Raw genomic sequence first — 18,194 nt, forward strand, 5'->3', positions numbered from 1 at the left:
ATCGTTTCTTCAGATCCATGATCAGAGTTTCCAACCAACCAATCCTCCCGACGAACCGTCTATCCCCAGTAAGTGCTCTCACTTACCTCTGGAAGAACCCAGCATCTCTGTGTCACTTCAATGACGCTCAGAATTCCTAGATTAAAGATTCCTAGAGCTGGCGCTGTCCCGACGCTAGCACTTCCGCGTCTGAGAAGCCACACTCGCTACAGCTCAACTCCTTGTATCTAGCCAACCAGTCTGACAGGATGACTGAGTCTGTTAATCCCATGGAGTTTGAGCGATTGGAGGTCAAGTTCATGCAGCTTCATGCTTTGGTCGATCGGCTCAACACCAAGGTGAACTCCCTATCCGACCTCACCCTTCAGTTATCCACCTCCCTCAACGCGCTCAGTCTCCCGGACAAATGGAATAGGGTGGACGGGAGTCCCGATGGCCTGCTAACCTCCCTGGACTTGTATGAGTGCCAACAAGGAAAGTAGCCCACTGCCCGCTCTCGGGTGGCGCAACTCACCTCTCTCCTCCCTGGACGAGCCCAGGAGTGGGTCGCCGCTCTCTTTAACTCTAAATCCACCTGCCTGCAATGACTACGCTGACTATGTGGCCACCCTCAGGAAGACCTTCGTTCCACCCAGTAGTGAGATGGGGGCTGAGGCACGTCTCAAAGTTTGCATCCTCAGCCATTCAGTTCTCCTTGTCGACCAATACAACCAGACCACTGCTACAGCCACACAGCAACACTCTGGCTAGAATGCCAGTTTTCAATATGCTTAGCTCCAAAACACTAGAGGACACAGTTAAGAGCTCAAACTCATCTACCTGTTGTCTTGATTTACTACCAACTAGGGCTGGACGATAATTCAATACTTCAGTATATCTATCGATAGACGTGGTGCCATAGATAAAAATACTGGTTGATAAAATTTGATTAAAAAGTTTCCTTTTTTCATTATAACCTATCAGGTAGCAGCATACTAGACTCACTACTTACTCCTAACCAATCAAAACCACAGACTGGGGCACACTATGCCACCAGGCCCTCCCCTCTCAAGCCAAAACAGAGCAAGCAGCAGCCGCAGCAAGATGTCTAGGGCTACCAAGATTGGAGTCACCACAACGACACCGACAAATAAAATAGACCTTATTTTATAAAAAAAAACTGTTTTATCTCGCCTGCTGCGGCACGTTTGGCATTAGCTTTCTGCCTTTCTGCTCAGCCGCTGCTTTAGCTCCAAGGCGCATGCGCAGTGGTGGCCATCCAGCTCAGCCTTCATCACCAAAGAAAGTGACGAGTCGCAACATAGCTGAAAAGTTTGGAGCATTATAAAAATTCAAAAGAAAGGCCCGTTGAGTGCAAACTCTGCTAAGCGAAACTCTCCTTTCATGGGGGCACATCAGCGATGCACGAGTATCTTAAGAGGAAGAACAAAGTGTCACCTCGGTAAGTTTACCTCGTTAGCTGCTGACATCAGCAGAGAGTTACTTGTATTTATAGCTGTAGCAACACCAGCAGTGGGGGTGATGCTATTACCTTTAGAACACGTTTGTATATTACGTATTTTTCTCTAATTACAAACTCCAATGATTTATTTCATCCCGCTACGTTAGTGTTAATAAAAGTGCTCCTCTTCAGTGGATGAGTTTGTTACGTGCACACTTCAGCAAGGTAACGTCTTGACCAAGGCCATTGTGAGCATGTTGGTCATGTCCTGTCCATGGTCGGTATCAAGGTTTCAGAGAGATGATCAAGAAGGTCAACCCAGGATATGACTACTACCTACCAGTCTGATCCCACTACACCAACATGATAGAAAAGAAGAATTAAACAACTTTTAAGGTGTGTGTGTGTGTGTGTGTGTGCAGGGTCCGAAATTAACACTCGCCAAATGCGAGTAAATTGCTCCATTTGGCGAGTAAATTTTTTAGCTCTATCTGCCACATGGCGAGTAAATGTTTGCACCAAATTAGTTATGTTTATCAGTCATCTTCCATGGATGTCTGATACTCCTCCTGCCTGCATGCAACATACACAAACGTACGCGAAACGTGAACGCCGCATCCAACGTCATTTCCACCTATCCCATTCAGTTTATCAAGTTAGCAGTTAGCTTCGTTTTAAAACTAGCGGTGAAATGTGGCGGTTTTTAACTGGAGTCAGCCAGCCTTCCAAAGGAAAACTCGTCGAACTGGAAGAAAAACCACCAGGACCAGTGGCAACCAGAAGATTTTGTGAAAAGTGGCGAACCGGAGATGGCGGAGTCGTGAGACAACGGTTGCATTATGATGGCCACGTAGCATTGCTGCCTTTCATAGACAACTGTCCCTCGGCATTCCTCAAATATCCAAAAAATGCCCATACTTCCGACTTTGTCTTCTTTGAGGGATAATAAATGTCCCGAGTGCCGTCTCCTCTGGCCATTATTTCAGCTTTAGCTGAAAGAAAGTTTTGGTCGTAAACAACAAAGTGCGCATGTGCCACCGGCAACTTCAGCAGATGATACGGTGGCTGGTAAGGATCACCGCGCCTACACCGCAGCCACGGTAATCCACCGAGATAATATATTTTTTAAAAACAAGACGGTTATTATTATTGTCAACTTTTTTACCGGGGTTTACTGCTACACCAGTTACCGTGACAACCCTAGCCCTGACACACTTTCAGATATTCTCATGGTGCAGCTGTGTTCTCCAGAGATCAAGGACTATGACCCAAATGAGGCTGTAATGCTTTGGCACAAAGACGGTGTCAGAAGCAGGAGGCCAGACTTCATGGACAGAGAAAACAAGGAGTCTGACTAGATTTCAATGAAAGAGTTCATAAAAACATATCTAAAAATAAATAAATAAATAGTAAAAATGACAAAAGAGTTGTTTTCCTTATTAATTGAAGTTTGAATTATTTTGTCACTCTGTTTGGAATCAACATAATATAGAATAACATGCTTTAGGTAGATCTAAATCATTTAGAATTTTGGCCGGTAAAAAATATGCTTGGCCGGTAGATTTTCATCATCTACCAGCCAACTTGGCCGGTGAGTAAAAAATTTAATTTCGGACCCTGTGTGTGTGCGCGCATTTCTCTCTGGACACAAATAAAATAAACATTAGAATAAAATGCATTTATGATAAAATTAAAAGGTTGCTGACTGAGCAATCAAGAAACTAATATTTTTTAAAACATAAAACATTTTATTTGTGTTAAATCTTAGCCCACATTATTTGATATAACAGAATTATTAATTTGGTAAATAAACTAACTTTAATATCTTTTATCTTCACGGTTAAAGGCACAGTGTGTGATATTTTTACCTGTTTACTATCAAATCCTGTGTTTCCAGTTCACAAACTTGTCCTTTTTCACTAACATTTCTCACCAACATCAATTCTAAATATTCCTCTCAACTTGAAATTATAAATTTATATGTACATAAACTGTGGTTGATGCTCCATGGTCATCCACCATCTTAAAATACAGTAGCTGTTAAGGGACATACGAGCTCCACTTTACCCGTTTGGACTATGACTGTAACCTGAAAGAACCAGCAGAGGGCAGCAGTGCATCCCGGAAACATGGAGTCTGGTAATTCAACTAAGAAATGGAAAAGAATAGCTACACTGTTGCTGTACTTGTTAGTTTGAATAAATAACAATTAAATCAAAAGACACACATTTTGTCAGTTTGTCATCATGTCCAACACAAGGAAGCTGCATATGTTCAGACCCCCGCCCGCTATTAGCTGGATGCCAGCCTCCGATTAGTGTCTCTGACTCCCAAACTCACCTCAAGTTGTTCATCTGTCTTTTCCTAGTACCAGAGCTCCCGACCCGGTCCCAACGTGTCCGTTCCAAAGTACTTCTACTCAAGTCTCCTCTCTTCCCACTAGGGTTGTCACGGTAACCGGTATAGCGGTAAACCCCGGTAAAAAAGTTGACAATAAAAATAACCGTCCAGTTTTTAAAAAACTATATTATCTCGGTGGGTTTACCGTGGCCGCGGTTTCGGCGCGATGACCCTTACCAGCCACCGTCGCTTCAGCTGAAGTTCCCGCGGCGCGCACACGCACTTTTTAGTTTGCAACGGCACCAAAACTTTGAAGCTGAAATAATGGCCGAAGGAGGAGACGGCAGCGCCCAGGACATCCATCAGCCCTCAAAGAAGACTAAATCGGAAGTATGGGCATATTTGGGATTTCTGAAAAACGCTGAGGGACAGTTAATAGAAGACGGCTATCCCGTTTGCAGAACGTGCAGGAAACAAGTGTCTGCAAAAGGCAGCAACACTTCAAATCTAATGGCACATCTGCGTGACCATCACCCACGTCTCTACAGCCAGTGCAAGGTAAGTTAACATCAGCATTTTAGCTTAAATGCATGACGTGAGGACTTTTGGTTGACGGAGAATGCAACGAGTCACTATATCCTGCAGCCGCAGCGTCCTCTGCCAGCATTTAAACCGTGCCACGGACACCCTGTTGCTGGATGAAGCATCGTATTTGTTGATGATGAAGAGAAATATACAATTAGTTCCTTGTCATTGATTTGTTTACTTATTCGATGCCATTTATACTTGAACGTTTGGATTTGATTACATAGTGTAGTAGTTATTTTAGTAATTTTATTTAAAGTGGCTATTTTAAATACATATTTTTTAAGGTTGACTTGTACAGTGCTCAAGTCAAGTGTGGACTGGAGTTTTAGATTTTCATTTTGATAATGAAGAAAACAAGTATATGAGAAAACAAGTGGTGTTTCTTTGATTTGTTTACATATTGTTTATGTTTTGAATGTTTGGATTTGTATAATTTAAACCTGCACTGACTACTGTAACATGTTCCAGAAAAATAAGCTATTTGTTCCTTTACTTGTGAAAAGTTGCACTTTTGCTAAGGCTTTGTGTTATTTTAGGTTTAATAAACACTGTTAAACCTTTTCAAAACTATTTCAGTTTGTGTAGAACAGGACTATCAATGCTTTCTGAACATATGCAACACCGTTTAAAAAATACCGCGATAATACCGAAAACCGTGATAATTTTGGTCACAATAACCGTGAGGTTAAATTTTCATACCGTGACAACCCTACTTCCCACAGCCTGCCATCTCGCCAAACACGCTCGTCCGCTAGCTAGTGGCTAAATCAGCGTTGTTTACTTTATCTCCACAACACTTTACTAAAGGCGATGTAGTTCTCCACTCGTTACAGAGACGCTCTGACTCAGAGGGCTTCTTCTCAAACGTTAGACTTTGGTTGTATGACTCCTTTTGCTGGTAATCCGTGGGAGTTTATCTACAGCACTCACAGCGTCTCCCCGGCTCTAGCCATGGCTAATTAGTAGCTCGGTAGCTTGTGACACCGATCTCCACCACACCAGCCGTGAGCCCCGATTAGCTGGTGGATAAGTCAGCATTGTTTACTTAATCTCCAGCATGTCCCTGGCTCGCCTGTGATCGCTCCACATCCATATAACCTGGTAGCGGCAGCCAGTTTGCTTACATCGAGGCGTGACCCACGTGAAACGGGTGTTGTAGGAAATTATGTTGCCCTGAAATATTCTGTTTCCCTTAGGCAGTCAAGAGCAAATATTTCCAAATCTACAGAACCTACTGTCCATTATGAGGACTAAACTACCTCAAATAAAAAATGGTTAAACTGAGTGAGATTTCATCTTTTTACATAACTTTCTAAAATGTTTAATAAACGTGCTGCAAAAGAGTGAACAAGAACGTTTTTACTGTATCGTTTTTATTGTTTTTAGGAGGAAATATAGATAAAAAATCACAATTGTTATATTACATTACATCATTTTCCCGTAAAAGTTGATCACAAATATTGTGAAAATAGCCAGAAGTGCGATCTCCTCACACGGGGGACAGAATATTTCAGGGGAACACAATTACTCACAACACCTGACCTCCCGGCTGACGTCACCCCTCCTCCATGTGTGAATCATAACAGCTTCAAGATCTAACAGAACTAGCTTGCTTCCTTCAGAACTGGTAGGTTGATAAAACAGTCATGATTATAAATGTGTTTTTAAGTGGTAGAGTAGCTTGTTTTAAGCTTCGTGTGGGTTAGGCTAGACAGGTTGGAAATTGGTTATACAGTCAAACTCGAGTGAGCCACCGTAGCTGCAATACTTTCTCTGAACTGCATGGCGCTAAAGAGTCACATTTTTATCATGATTTCAATGGATTTCACACGCGGGGCCTTTAAGCAGACCCTCAGAGCTGTTGATGGTCCCTGACTGCTGATAGGTGGACCAGCCTTGCTACAGAGGCGTACCTTGGTGCGTCCTGCCATTTCCTGAGTTAAGATTGGAAGATGAAACGCTTCAACCTTGCCACCATGCTCTTGGGAACACAAGTCATTTTTGTGTACAATTTATTTTTGGTTTTAGGTGCCTACCTCCATCTGACTGTAGCATTTGTATTGACAGCTTATAATGTTAATAAAAGTGGTTTGATAAGCTATCATCTTGTCTTTATTATTAGAAAGCACATAGATGATCACATTTCCTACTAGAAGCTAATGATGGGTGTATTAGAGCATCCTGGTGCAATAAGCTATACTTTTATGAATGACACGATTAATTGGCTACTAAAATAGTCATTTGTGGAAGCCCTAAAGATGTTGCAGTGAGAAGAGGTGGAGAAAAAAAAATCAAAATACCAAAAATAAAATGGCCAGGGGAGCAAGTAAAATATTTTCTACTATTTTTTAAATATTTTTCAATAATTATCTATATTGATCAATATATTTAAAAATTTATCAATATACTTTTTTATATATTGTCCAGCCCTACTACCAACTAACTTCTCTAAAAAAAATGTATTGCACGAAAAGCGGGTATACTGAATATTGTTAATTGCTCCTTAATGTCAGGCATTTGTCTTAATTTGCTGAAAACTGCTGCTGTTAAGCCTCTTCTGAAGAAAAGTAGACTAGATCCCTTAGTGATGAATAACTACAGACCAATTTCTAATCTGCCCTTCATTTGGGAAAACTATTGAAAATGCATTTATGACCAGGCTGAACGACTTCTTGGAAACGAACAACCTCCTGCATGGTTTTCAGTCAGGCTTTTGACAACACCACAGCACAGAGACTTTAACAGTTACTACCATATGAGTGAATCTTTTTAGCCACATTTTAAGGTTTAATAAACATAGTTTTTCCAAAACACACCACTGTTACTCTCTTTTACAAGTTTACAACTATGGAATAAGCACTCCCTCGAGGTCATAGCTGTAATGAACTTTGCTTTTTCCTAATAATAACGCAACAGGCATAATTGGCCTATTTAACTGTTAAAAGCCAGTTTTACCCTTGGCCAGACGTTTGTTTAAAATAGCAAGCACGGTACTCACAACAAACAAACACGTTGTAAACTAGTCGCTAGCATAGCTGCTAATAAACTGCAACCTTCTCAAAAACTTTTATGGAAAGAAAACTGTCTTTACTCACGGGAAGTTTTGGGTCGCCGTGCGTAAAATGAACGTATTAATATCTTAGAATCGAACGTATCAGCTGTTGTCCAAATTATCCAAATTAGCAGCGCACCGCTGGTTTGGCCGTTGGTCTGGAACAGCACGCCGGGAGTGTGGCGCGCGCGTGGCCGTCTGGGGCTGCTTTCAGGGCCCTTTGGAAACTACAAAAAATAATACACAGTTCTTAAAAAAAGATAAATTTCGCGCTGTGGTAGCTGCAAACGAATCGTTTTATTGTCACCCATGGCATTTTTTGTCTAATATAAACCCCTAATTTACTTCTTATTAGGTAATTGATTTGTAAAACCGGCAAATTACTTAATGATACAATAATACAAACTAATAAATACATAATAACACAAAAACTGAATTCGAAGAAAGTACATTGTTCTATGTTCCTGTACTAATGTGTTTCCATGAGGTTATAATACATGCTGTGGCAGTCTGCTATATATGGTGGTGATTTGGGAATTTTGATGAAACTACACACAGAACTGATGTGACACATAAGAGGTTGCCTTCAAATCAGTTTCGTTAGCATGGATGGATTAAATCAATTGGATTATTCCAAGGGAGATTAGAAATGCACTGTGTGTAAATACTGGATAAACTGGGTTGGATGAAGCTGTCAAAAATGGGTTTACTCGCAGATCTTTGCTGCTACCCTGTGGCTGCAAAGTGGATTAACACCTAATCTTCCAACTCGTCAGTTATTAGGAATTAAATAAAACCAGAGAACAACATTAAATCTTGAGAAAGTATCTTTTAAACATTTAGTTAAACTACAACAGTAAATGTTAAATAAGCAAAGGTTAGCAAATTTGTGACCAGCTAAACATGGAGTGGTAAATCTTTTCAAACTTCTCCTGAAAAGCACGGTGGACACAGCTGACTTGGTCTTGACAGTTTCATCAAAATAATTTGAAGTGACATATTGCCTAAAAGTTCATTTTTAATGGCTTCTGTTCTTTTAAATGCTTTTAGTCACTATTACGTGTAACTAATCATTTAGATTTGTTGTCCGTGACGTTTATCCGTAATATATAGTTGTGTTTTTATTTCAAAACAAAACAAAATATGAGAAATAAAAGCATATATTGAATTCCGCGTGCTTCTGTGACAGAAAGGATGTGCATTGGAAAGATGTGCATTGCGTTTTAAGCTGACATCGCGGACATTCCCGCGGCTCGTGAACGCAGCACAAGGGGCACCACTGCCAGTAGAAGGAGCTCTTCCTGAGTTATTTCTAATCTAGCAGTTAGATATACACAAACATGGCGAGAACACAAGCAGGAAAGATGCTGCGCTCTCCTCGATGTTTCTTATATTTGTTGGTGTTCGTGCTTTCTGGAGTAAACGCGTCGACCCTTCATGTCCACCCGGAGCAGCGAGTGCTCCCGCAAAGCAGAGGCATTTTCACCATTGAGGCAAATAAGGATTTATCAGTCGGAGATGGAGGAGGCGTCGCGGCTCCAGCGCTGCCTCTGGCCGCTCGCGATGCCTCTCAGGGCGGCGCGTCGGGCTCCAGCGCCCACCCAGAGCATCGAAGCCGCCGGAGCACTGGTAAATCGGCCATGCCAAATGTGTACGGCCAGGTAACGTCCTGCATCATTAATGCTCTTTGTTTTTAATCTGAACACCGTGCATCACCTCAGAATGACCTTAGTGCAGGGTGTCTGGTGGGAATTTCTCAAACCACCGCAGTTTGTTTCCAAGTCACATCATTTCTTGCACCTTACCCCCGGTAGCCCGAGTCAGCGTGCGGGCTCTGTGCGTGGGCAAGAGCGATGCGCTTCAGCGCGGTTTAATAGCGACATATGCAGGAAGCACCGGGTCAGTCGTTCCACCTGGGTGTTTACCAAAACACGAATGTCTGCAGCTCCTCCAGCTGGTGCAGCGCCTCTGTAAAAGTTCTCCTTGGAAAACCAGAAAGCCACCCAGACTCCAAAACACTAAAAGGCTGAGAGTTTTCTGTCAGAGGTGTGAATTAATGATAAAGAAAAAAAAAATACAGTTAAAGGCATGGCAGACTTCAGACTGGCTAATGCTAGGTGTTTTACCTGCTCTTTCCAGAAGATACCATTAGACATGAAAGACATGGTTCTCTGAAACGCCCTCAGCTTCTGCTGGTTTAGGTTCAAACTAAACTGCATTTACACTCGTGCTTCCTTTAAACAGAACCTTTAAGTACCTAATCAAAATGTTTGAGTAGCAGAACCTCTTTAAGTTTATTTTTCAGGACTGTGAAGTATTTTGATGTAAATACTAGGACATTCTGGCGATACGATGCGTATCACGATACGGGGGAGATGATACAATACATCACGATATATTGTGATGCATTCAGTCAGACAATATCAGTGATTGTTTTAGACTGACTTCATTGTAGGAAAATTCAACCAACAGTCCAAACTGATACTTAACATGTTTACCATGAGGTATCTGAACCATAATAGAGGGATTTACATTTCAGTGGTGGAAACAAAACCCATTTCACACTGCTAGCAGCTGGTGTTTGAATTGCACCAAAAGAAAAGAAAATGCACAAATGTTTGCATTTAACTTCTCCCAAAAATTCAATACACAGCTTTTGAATATCGATATAATATTGCAAAGGGGAAAAAATCACATTATATTGCCATCAATATTTTCTTACATCCCTAGTAAACTCTCTGAAATGTGCCATTAGGAATGAGGATTTCCTCATTCCTGTTTCTGATACGTTCTCCCAGACTCTTCTAGGCATTTGTGAAAACATATGTTCTCTTATGATTTTTACCTTTGTTTTCTCTGTTTAGGAGCCTCTTAGAGTATTGATCTGGACTCTTAAGTCCAGAGCTCCTAATTAAACATTGAATACAGTATTAACTTGCTGCAGATTGATGGAAACAATTCTCATTCTCCTCTAGTAATCAGTGGGAAGTGGTGCTCTTTGTAAAGGAGTCCAGTGCTAGTTTACAGATCTGGTATATAAATATTGGTTATGAAGCAGCCTGTAGTGCTTGCTCTGCATTATTACCCAGTATAAAGTAGGGATGCACCGATACGATGTGTGGCTCGCGGGCCGTAAAATGCCCAGGTTTGCTGTAGAGAGAACCCAAAGATGTGGTTAAGGCACACACATCCAAACCACTAGTCACATTGATAATGCAAGTGTATTCTGGAGCCCAGGCTATTTCCTGGTAGTGAGGCTGTTCCTCGTGTTCAAGAGTCAATGGGAAAAGGGAGGGGACTCTGATTAAACAAAACACGAGAGCTGGGTGATTACCAATACTAATAATGATAAACTTTCGTTAGAACCGTAGAAAATCACAAGTCAGGAGGAAGACCTCAGTGAACACAGAAGCATCTTTTAAATGGATTCAATATTCTCATCCATCCATGACGATCCAAGTACAGGCTTAGGATCACACACACCAATGCCAGGTTCTGGTTGCAGGTCAGGGACAGGTCTCCTCCCAGTTCGGCTCGACTCAGCTGCTCATAGCTCTCAGCCGGGCTCCTCTGGATCCGTCCAGCATGAGTTTTACACGATCCCCATCAGTTCTCCGCCCGCTCCTTGGCCGATCCCTCTCCAGCAGGCAGCTGAACTTTAACAGTTTTCTCAGGCTCAGTCGTCCTCCATCTCTCGGCCTTTTAATGGCTCGGTGTTCATCCACGCCTCCGACTTTCGCAGTCTCTCACTCCTCAGTTTTTTGTTTTTCCCCCTCTACCTGGTGCGTCTGTGAGTTCCCTCTTTACTGCATCCGCATCAGTGGAATGTGAAGCACCTGTGCGTTCCCACTGGTGTGGGTGGAGCCACCAGGACTCCAAACCAGCTCTAAGCTGGCCAAAGGGCCGCCAACCGTAACAGCGTCCGTCACCTGATAAGCAGAAAAAAGGATGTCAATAAATGGGCCATATGTTTCCGCCTTCCCATATCAAGAGGTTCTGGGAATATTGTTGTAGAAGCCCAGAAAAATACTCGGCAGGGACTTTGTGGATGCTGCTCATCATTCAAACAATTATTCAGTATGACAGTTTTGACTGTCTGTCTGGGGTGTAACAGTACATGCAACCATCCATTATTGGTTTGTACTAGGGTTGTCACGGTAACTGGTGTAGCGGTAAACCCCGGTAAAAAAGTTGACAATAATAATAACCGTCTTGCTAGCTCTGATATCCACAATGAGAGGAACTATGTTTCATCTAATTATGGTAAATGGGTTGTTGTCCTTGTCCCTACCAGAATCAGCAGTTGATGATATGTCAGCAGGTGTCCCCTCACAACCCAATGAACCTCAAGAAGGTGAGCAATGTAGCATGTTAGCTAGCTGCCTCACTTAAGGGGGTCTGTGGGAATCACTTAAGGCTCTCTTCTCTATCAGTACTATTACAAAGGAATATAAAGTCTATTTTTGGTGATAAACACATTGTTTTTCCACATAATGATAATTATATATATCAATCAGTAAAAGTGTATAGACTGTTTTTGATGCTGGGTAGGTTGAAGCATATTTAGTCTGTTAATGTAACATAAATTACTGTGAGATTATTACTGTGAAGCGCCTTGTTGAAGGCACCATACAAGAAAAAAAACCTCTTCATCTACTAAATACCTTGAAATGAAATGTTTTGAATCTGACTGAATTATGGGAGGTTTTACAAGATGTAAGTAAGTAAGTAAAAGTTTATTTATATAGTGCCTTTCACAGATATAAATCACAATGTAATTTGTTTATGTAGCTTTTAGAAAACAAACCAAAAATCAGCAATTTCCAAATAATTCATCAGAGAGCAAAAATGAAACAAAAGCTATTAATAATTGTAATAATTAAACTTAATATAACATTGAACACAATAAAATATGAAATCTAGTATTGATCGTTATCGAGCATTATTAATTATATCACTGTAAATAATAAATCTTGCTGTGTACAATCAAGGCTGAATGTATTTTTAGCTATTTTTTTGTTGTTGAGAAAAATGGGTTTCTAGAGACTTATATACGTATTCATTCAAAGTTATCCAACTTTAAAATTTTATGTAACCCTAACTGACTCCGGTTTGAACTGTGTGCATATTCATTTTGTGTCTATGATGAAGACATGGAGACTTAATAAAGAAGTCACCTTGTGAGCAGTGAATCCTTAATTTTTTTCAGTCATACTGAAATACTTGATTTCAAGAGGAAAGACAGCTGAAAATGTAGTTATGTAAAGCTTTGACACAACATGGAAATTTAATTAGATATCCAAATTTGAATTTTACCATCAAATAAAATTTTAGAAAAAAATTAAACACATTTTAAGGGAGTAATAGGGAAAAGGAGATTAACAACTTTCAGCATGTGCATTTCCTGCTTTTTCCAGCAGTGATATTGCTAATTCTGTTGAAGGAAATTCACTGTTTAATGAGAGACAGCTGGTGAAAATGATATGTAAATAAGTAAGAATGCATGTAGACCTACATAATGAAGCAAAACTGAAACACTAACATAAAGTATATACATTATATTTTTTTCTCCCTTCGAATCTGGGAGGGTGGAACCCCAACTCCGGCTATGGATGAGCCCCCAGGGGGCCCAACTTGATATTTTTTCATGGGGCCCAAAATCTCTGGCAGCCCCCCTGCTTACCAGCCACTGTATCATCTGCTGAAGTTGCTGGCGGCACATGCACACTTTGTTGTTTACAACCAAAACTTTCTTGAAGCTAAAGCTGAAATAATAGCCAAAGGAGGAGATGGCAGTGCTCAGGACATTTATTATCCCTCAAAGAAGACAAAGTTGGAAGTATGGGCATTTTTTGGATATTTGAAGAATGCCGAGGGACAGCTGATAGAAGACGGCTATCCTGTTTGCAGCACGTGCAGAAAAAGTGTCTGTGAAAGGCGGCAACGCTTCAAATCTCATGACACATCTGCGTTGCGTGACCATCACCCACAACTCTGCAGTCAACGCAAGGCAAGTTAGCGTTAGCGTTTTAGCTAAAATGCGTGATCCGAGGATTTGGGTTGAGGGAGAATGCAACGAGTCGCTATATAAAGCAGCCGCAGCGCCGCTACCTGCATATAAACCGTGTCGCGGACACCCCCATGTTGAAATGAAGCTATGCATTACGGGGATCGCAGGGGCAGATAAGAGTTGGTCTCTCTCAGAGAATAATTATGAATTTAACAATGATTACTGCCTGATGACATTTTCCCACATCTGCAACGCTCACTGGAAGGACACAAACCGAGGACAATATTTTCCTGATATAGGGTTTATTACTCAAGTAAGGGTAAAAAAAAGTATCTGATTAGAAGGGTACTTGAGTACTGAGTATCATCTGATCTAATATTTTTTTAAAATAATGACATCAAACAGACAAAAAATAAGAAGTTATGGGCAATTATTGGTATTTTAAAGACTAAAGCGGAAATATGTAAACAAATAAACAACATAATTACAAAATAACAAATTTTAGGCAAAATTTAGACAAACTGAGGACAAGATTTTCCTTATTTACAGGGTTTACTTAATTGTCTGAAAATGTAACACGTTTAAAAAAATACCACGATAATACCGAAAACCGTGATAATTTTGGTCACAATAACCGTGAGGCTAAATTTTCACACCGTGACAACCCTATTCAGTACAGATGATGGCATGAGTACAGAAAGTACACGATGAATACATTAGTCACAGCTCATCAGCACTGCTATCTTCCATGTTCCAGCTACACAACAGTGAGAACCAAAGAAACGAACATTCTCTACATCAAACGGCAGCTTCAGATGAACACGCAGAGGATTAAAGGTCTGACTGTTTTCTAATCAGCTAATAGAAAAGTTTCCCATCAAGCCGTGACAGCATCGAAGCCACCAGTGTGCTCAGCAGTTGTGTCATGTCACGTGTACAGCGAGACCTCCAAGGCAGGCCAGTTGTTGATTTTTTGTTCGTGCAGCAAAATAATTGTCCCACTCAAACAGAAACATCTGATGTATTAGAAAGGAAAAGGAACTAATCCTAGTAAGGTTGTGTTTATTCCAGGCCTTTTGCGTGAAATCCATGTAGATCGATCCATTGTTTACCTTTCTATTGTGCTGCTACTCTCCTCTGTTCTGATAAACACTGAGACTGCTGGAGAATTTTTTATATGAGAGGAGGGAGTCTGCAGACGTAGTTTAATTTATTTATGAACTCAGGAGATTTATAATAAAAAACGCCCCCAAAGATCTGTTGGTGCAGCTTCTACTGCCCAGACCTAACCACACTAACAGCACCTTACATTGACTTCTGTCCAAATTCAATCTTTTCTATTATGTACCCAGTTGATCATATACACCGGCAGACAAAAGACTCGTACTCACAGTTCCTAGGACTCGTTTAGAGACAAGAGGACACAAGGCTTTTCCCGTGGCAGGCCCAAAACTCTGGAATAAGTTACCCTTTAATGTACGTGCTTCACCATCAGTGAAAATTTTTAAGGTCAGGCTAAAGACTTTTATTTGATCTGGCCTTTATCCGTGGTCGGTAGTCTGCTTGTATTTTCTTTTATTAGTGCAATTTGTATGCTGTATTTATTTATTTGTTTTATTCTTGTTTTAATCCTTTGTCCTGTCATTACTAATACATGTCTGTACAGCGCGTTGGTGTCACCCCTGTGCCTGAAAGGCACTTTAGAAATAAAGCTTGAATTTCATTGGCCATTTGGTGCATCATTCACCTACATACTGCACCAAAATTGGTTTGAGCTACACATGTGAGAGTAGGGGGTGGCACTCGTGAGCTATCGTCCAATAGCTCATGATTTAGCCTCAGCCGAGGGGTTAACTCTTCACCTGTTGGATCAGGTAAGAAGTTGATTAAGAGTTTGATCTAATATAAGCATACTAACAATGACTATTTTTCATTATTATATTTTGTTGGATGAATGTAGTAATTGCTTTGAAACAACAGTTTATTCACGGTACTCTTTTGGATGTTAGAAAACTGTTTTGTTCAAGATACTCTATTTTGTCGATGACTTCAAACAGTGAATCACTTCAATATTGAATGGTTTGATAAAAGAGTTTACTTTGTTTTAGGGCTGCACAATATATTGCAAATATATTGTTATCGCAATATCAGCATGCACAATATGCATATCGCAAAGAACAGGTAAATATTGCAATGAATGGTCAGCTCAAATGTTTGCTACACTTAATGCATTCTGTCAATCAAAGGGAAGCATTATGTTTTTTTAACAAATCAAATAGAGCTCTTCATCCTTTCGGCCAGTTGGGTGGGTTGTCATAGGTTAGATGCCCGCCCCCGAGGCGGATGGCGCTTAATTTTGATGGTTAGCAAACACCTGAGTTAGCTTTGTTCTGATCTTTCTGCTGATTCTGCTTTTCCCGGGATCCACTGATTGTCTTTTCTTGTTCATTTTCTTTTTCCTTTTTCTCACATCTTTTGTTTTTCTCATTTTTATGATTTTTTTGTAATTTTTTAAATTTTTTTGTTTTTGATTATTTTTGTTCCCAAGTTAAGCTTTTATTTATCGCAAGTAATATCGTCTTTGCAATATTAATCACTGTTATCGCATATCTCAGGTTTTCCTAATATCGTGCAGCCCTACTTTGTATACATACGATACTGATGTCAAGATGTAGAGGTCACAGTCAGGGAATGGCCGATAAGAGCAGCTGTTTTTTTTTTTTGGGCTTATTTTTGTAGCTAATATCTAGTCGTTTTCCACCTTATTAGTATGCTAAAATGTCATTAATAAGACCATTGAACACACATTATTTCTAAGCCTCAATCAGTTCTTCAATACTGATTTCAACCAACTGATGAATTTAATTTTGGGTACTGTGCAGTATGAGAACAAACATTTACCTATATTTGATCAAACTAATCAATAAACTAACTGATCAAGTATTTACAGAAGAGGATTAGAGCCACTGAAAAGAAAATCAAATAAAGGCAACTCTTTTTCTTTTTTTTTCTTTTCAGTGGCTATAATCCTCTTCCGTAAGTATTAAATATGCAGAACAGATTAAACGAAATGTCAGTTAACAATAATCTTGAGAGGAAAGGTAGGCACAATGTATGATAAAATATTACCTTTGGCACTATTGAGATGTCATTTATTTTAAACGAGTCATTTTTGTCAGCCAGAATTTATACCTGGAACTGAAACGGTTTGTTTTAGCAAAGCTCCGCCCATGCCCGCATTGACGAAACAGCGTCTTAGGCAAGGCTGCTGTTGAACTGGTCTTGGTAGTACAACAGTTTAATGGGCCATTCCCATCTGTACCGGGTCGGCCCGGGCCGGGTAGCCCCAGTCGGCCCCAGCCTGGCCCGGTTGATTCCACACATCCTTGCCTTAAGCCCATGTGGGCTGATTCTACCCACCAATCAGAGGCTTGCTCTAATGGAAGGTGTGAATTTGCTGTCAGCAGTGGGTGTGTTGGCCCTGGTCGGCCTGAAGCAGAACCCCTTGAGAAGAGGGCTGAGAATGAGCCTTGGTTGGCCCGGAAAAATACCAGGCCACCCAGATATGTAAACAACCTACGCTACCCGGCCCGGGCCGACCCGGTACAGATGGGAATGGCCCATAAGTGTCCAGCCTGGAACTCTAACTGGACTACCAAGTCTGTTACACAGCAATAGTTCCCCAACGCACACAATCTGTGCTGGCTATTACGTGCATCTTTGTAGACAGAACACATGGTTTTTACAGTGGTGTTTTGTCCCAGTTGCAGAAGTAATTTGTCAGAATATCCAGGTTTCAGAACCAAGTCCAGACCAGGTTCAAAGGGAGAAGATTTGCCTGTGGGCTATTTTCTCCTGGATGCAGGAAAAATCTTTACATCGACCAAATTGAAGCAGAAAAATTAATAAATGCAGTCAAAATAGGGTTTGGGGGCATTTCTCATGAGGGAATGGCAATATAACATGGTAAAATGCTCCAAAAGGTGGATTTTCCATGATATGGCTCTTTTAATTAGATGTTATGCAGGAACGTAAATATATTTTAAATAGAATTTCCCAACAGTGACAAGCTGCCTGTGAATGTGCCAGATGTGGTTCACTGAAAAAACAAAACAAAAAAATAAACCAGTTTATAATGATTATTTCTGATTATAATCACTCTTGTGTTTCATGCAGGCTGAACATGAAAATAGTCTCCTACACTTATCTCCTGCATTAGCTTCTGATAGAAAGTAGATGTTGAAACTCTAGGATTTCAAAAGCCTGACAGAGTGACATCACACTGTCAGTTAACATTGTGACAGGAAAGGCTGTTGTTGGTTTATTGCTCAGGAAACGACAGAGAGTGCCTCAGTCTAGTAGAAGCTTTCTGTTAACATTAGCAACTCCACCTAGGGCTGGGCAATATGGCAAAAATAGAGTATCACGATTTTTCCAATATTTTATCACGATTTCGATTTCATCACGATTTTTTATCCATGAATAGAATAACTTCAATTGCGTATTAAAGAAGAGAAACATTGAATAAATAAACATTTATTCATATTAGGGATAATCAGCACAGTGCTAACTCACTTATATTTTAAACTCACACCAGAGATGATAAAAGCCCTGAGAGAAACAATTACAAAAATCCGTTTTTCTCGTTTTTCAAGTAATTTAACATAAATTAAAATCGTAAACATATTTAAAGTGCAAACATGTCAATTGCAAACGTATTGTGCAAACATTAACTTGTTCAAAGTACTATGTAGCTCCCAGTT

General features: G+C 40.5%; 2 protein-coding genes across 4 annotated transcripts in view; one reads left to right on the forward strand and one right to left on the reverse strand.

Annotated features, from left to right (window-relative positions):
* The window catches only part of LOC139062472 (uncharacterized), a 33,189-nt gene extending 25,569 nt beyond the window's left edge, over nt 1–7,620 (reverse strand). Inside the window, exon 1 of one of the 3 annotated variants that reach the window (XM_070543396.1) lies at nt 7,465–7,620. Coding sequence is in view for 1 of the 3 variants with exons in the window: in XM_070543394.1 (XP_070399495.1) it covers nt 3,310–3,380 (71 nt within the window). In the remaining 2 variants the exon portion in view is untranslated. Of the gene's footprint in view, nt 1–3,309; nt 3,478–7,464 lie in introns of those variants that run through there. The other 2 variants (XM_070543395.1, XM_070543394.1) reach the window with 2 other exon arrangements.
* Nucleotides 7,621–8,684: 1,064 nt separating this feature from the next.
* Nucleotides 8,685–18,194, forward strand: part of sorl1 (sortilin-related receptor, L(DLR class) A repeats containing) — a 143,852-nt gene continuing 134,342 nt past the window's right edge. The window contains exon 1 of the mRNA XM_054742910.2: nt 8,685–9,082. Coding sequence (XP_054598885.2) covers nt 8,762–9,082 — 321 coding nt within the window. The 5' untranslated portion in view covers nt 8,685–8,761. The remainder of the gene's footprint in view (nt 9,083–18,194) is intronic.

The sequence above is a fragment of the Nothobranchius furzeri genome, chromosome 13, assembly GCF_043380555.1.
Source record: "Nothobranchius furzeri strain GRZ-AD chromosome 13, NfurGRZ-RIMD1, whole genome shotgun sequence".
NCBI lineage: Eukaryota > Metazoa > Chordata > Actinopteri > Cyprinodontiformes > Nothobranchiidae > Nothobranchius > Nothobranchius furzeri.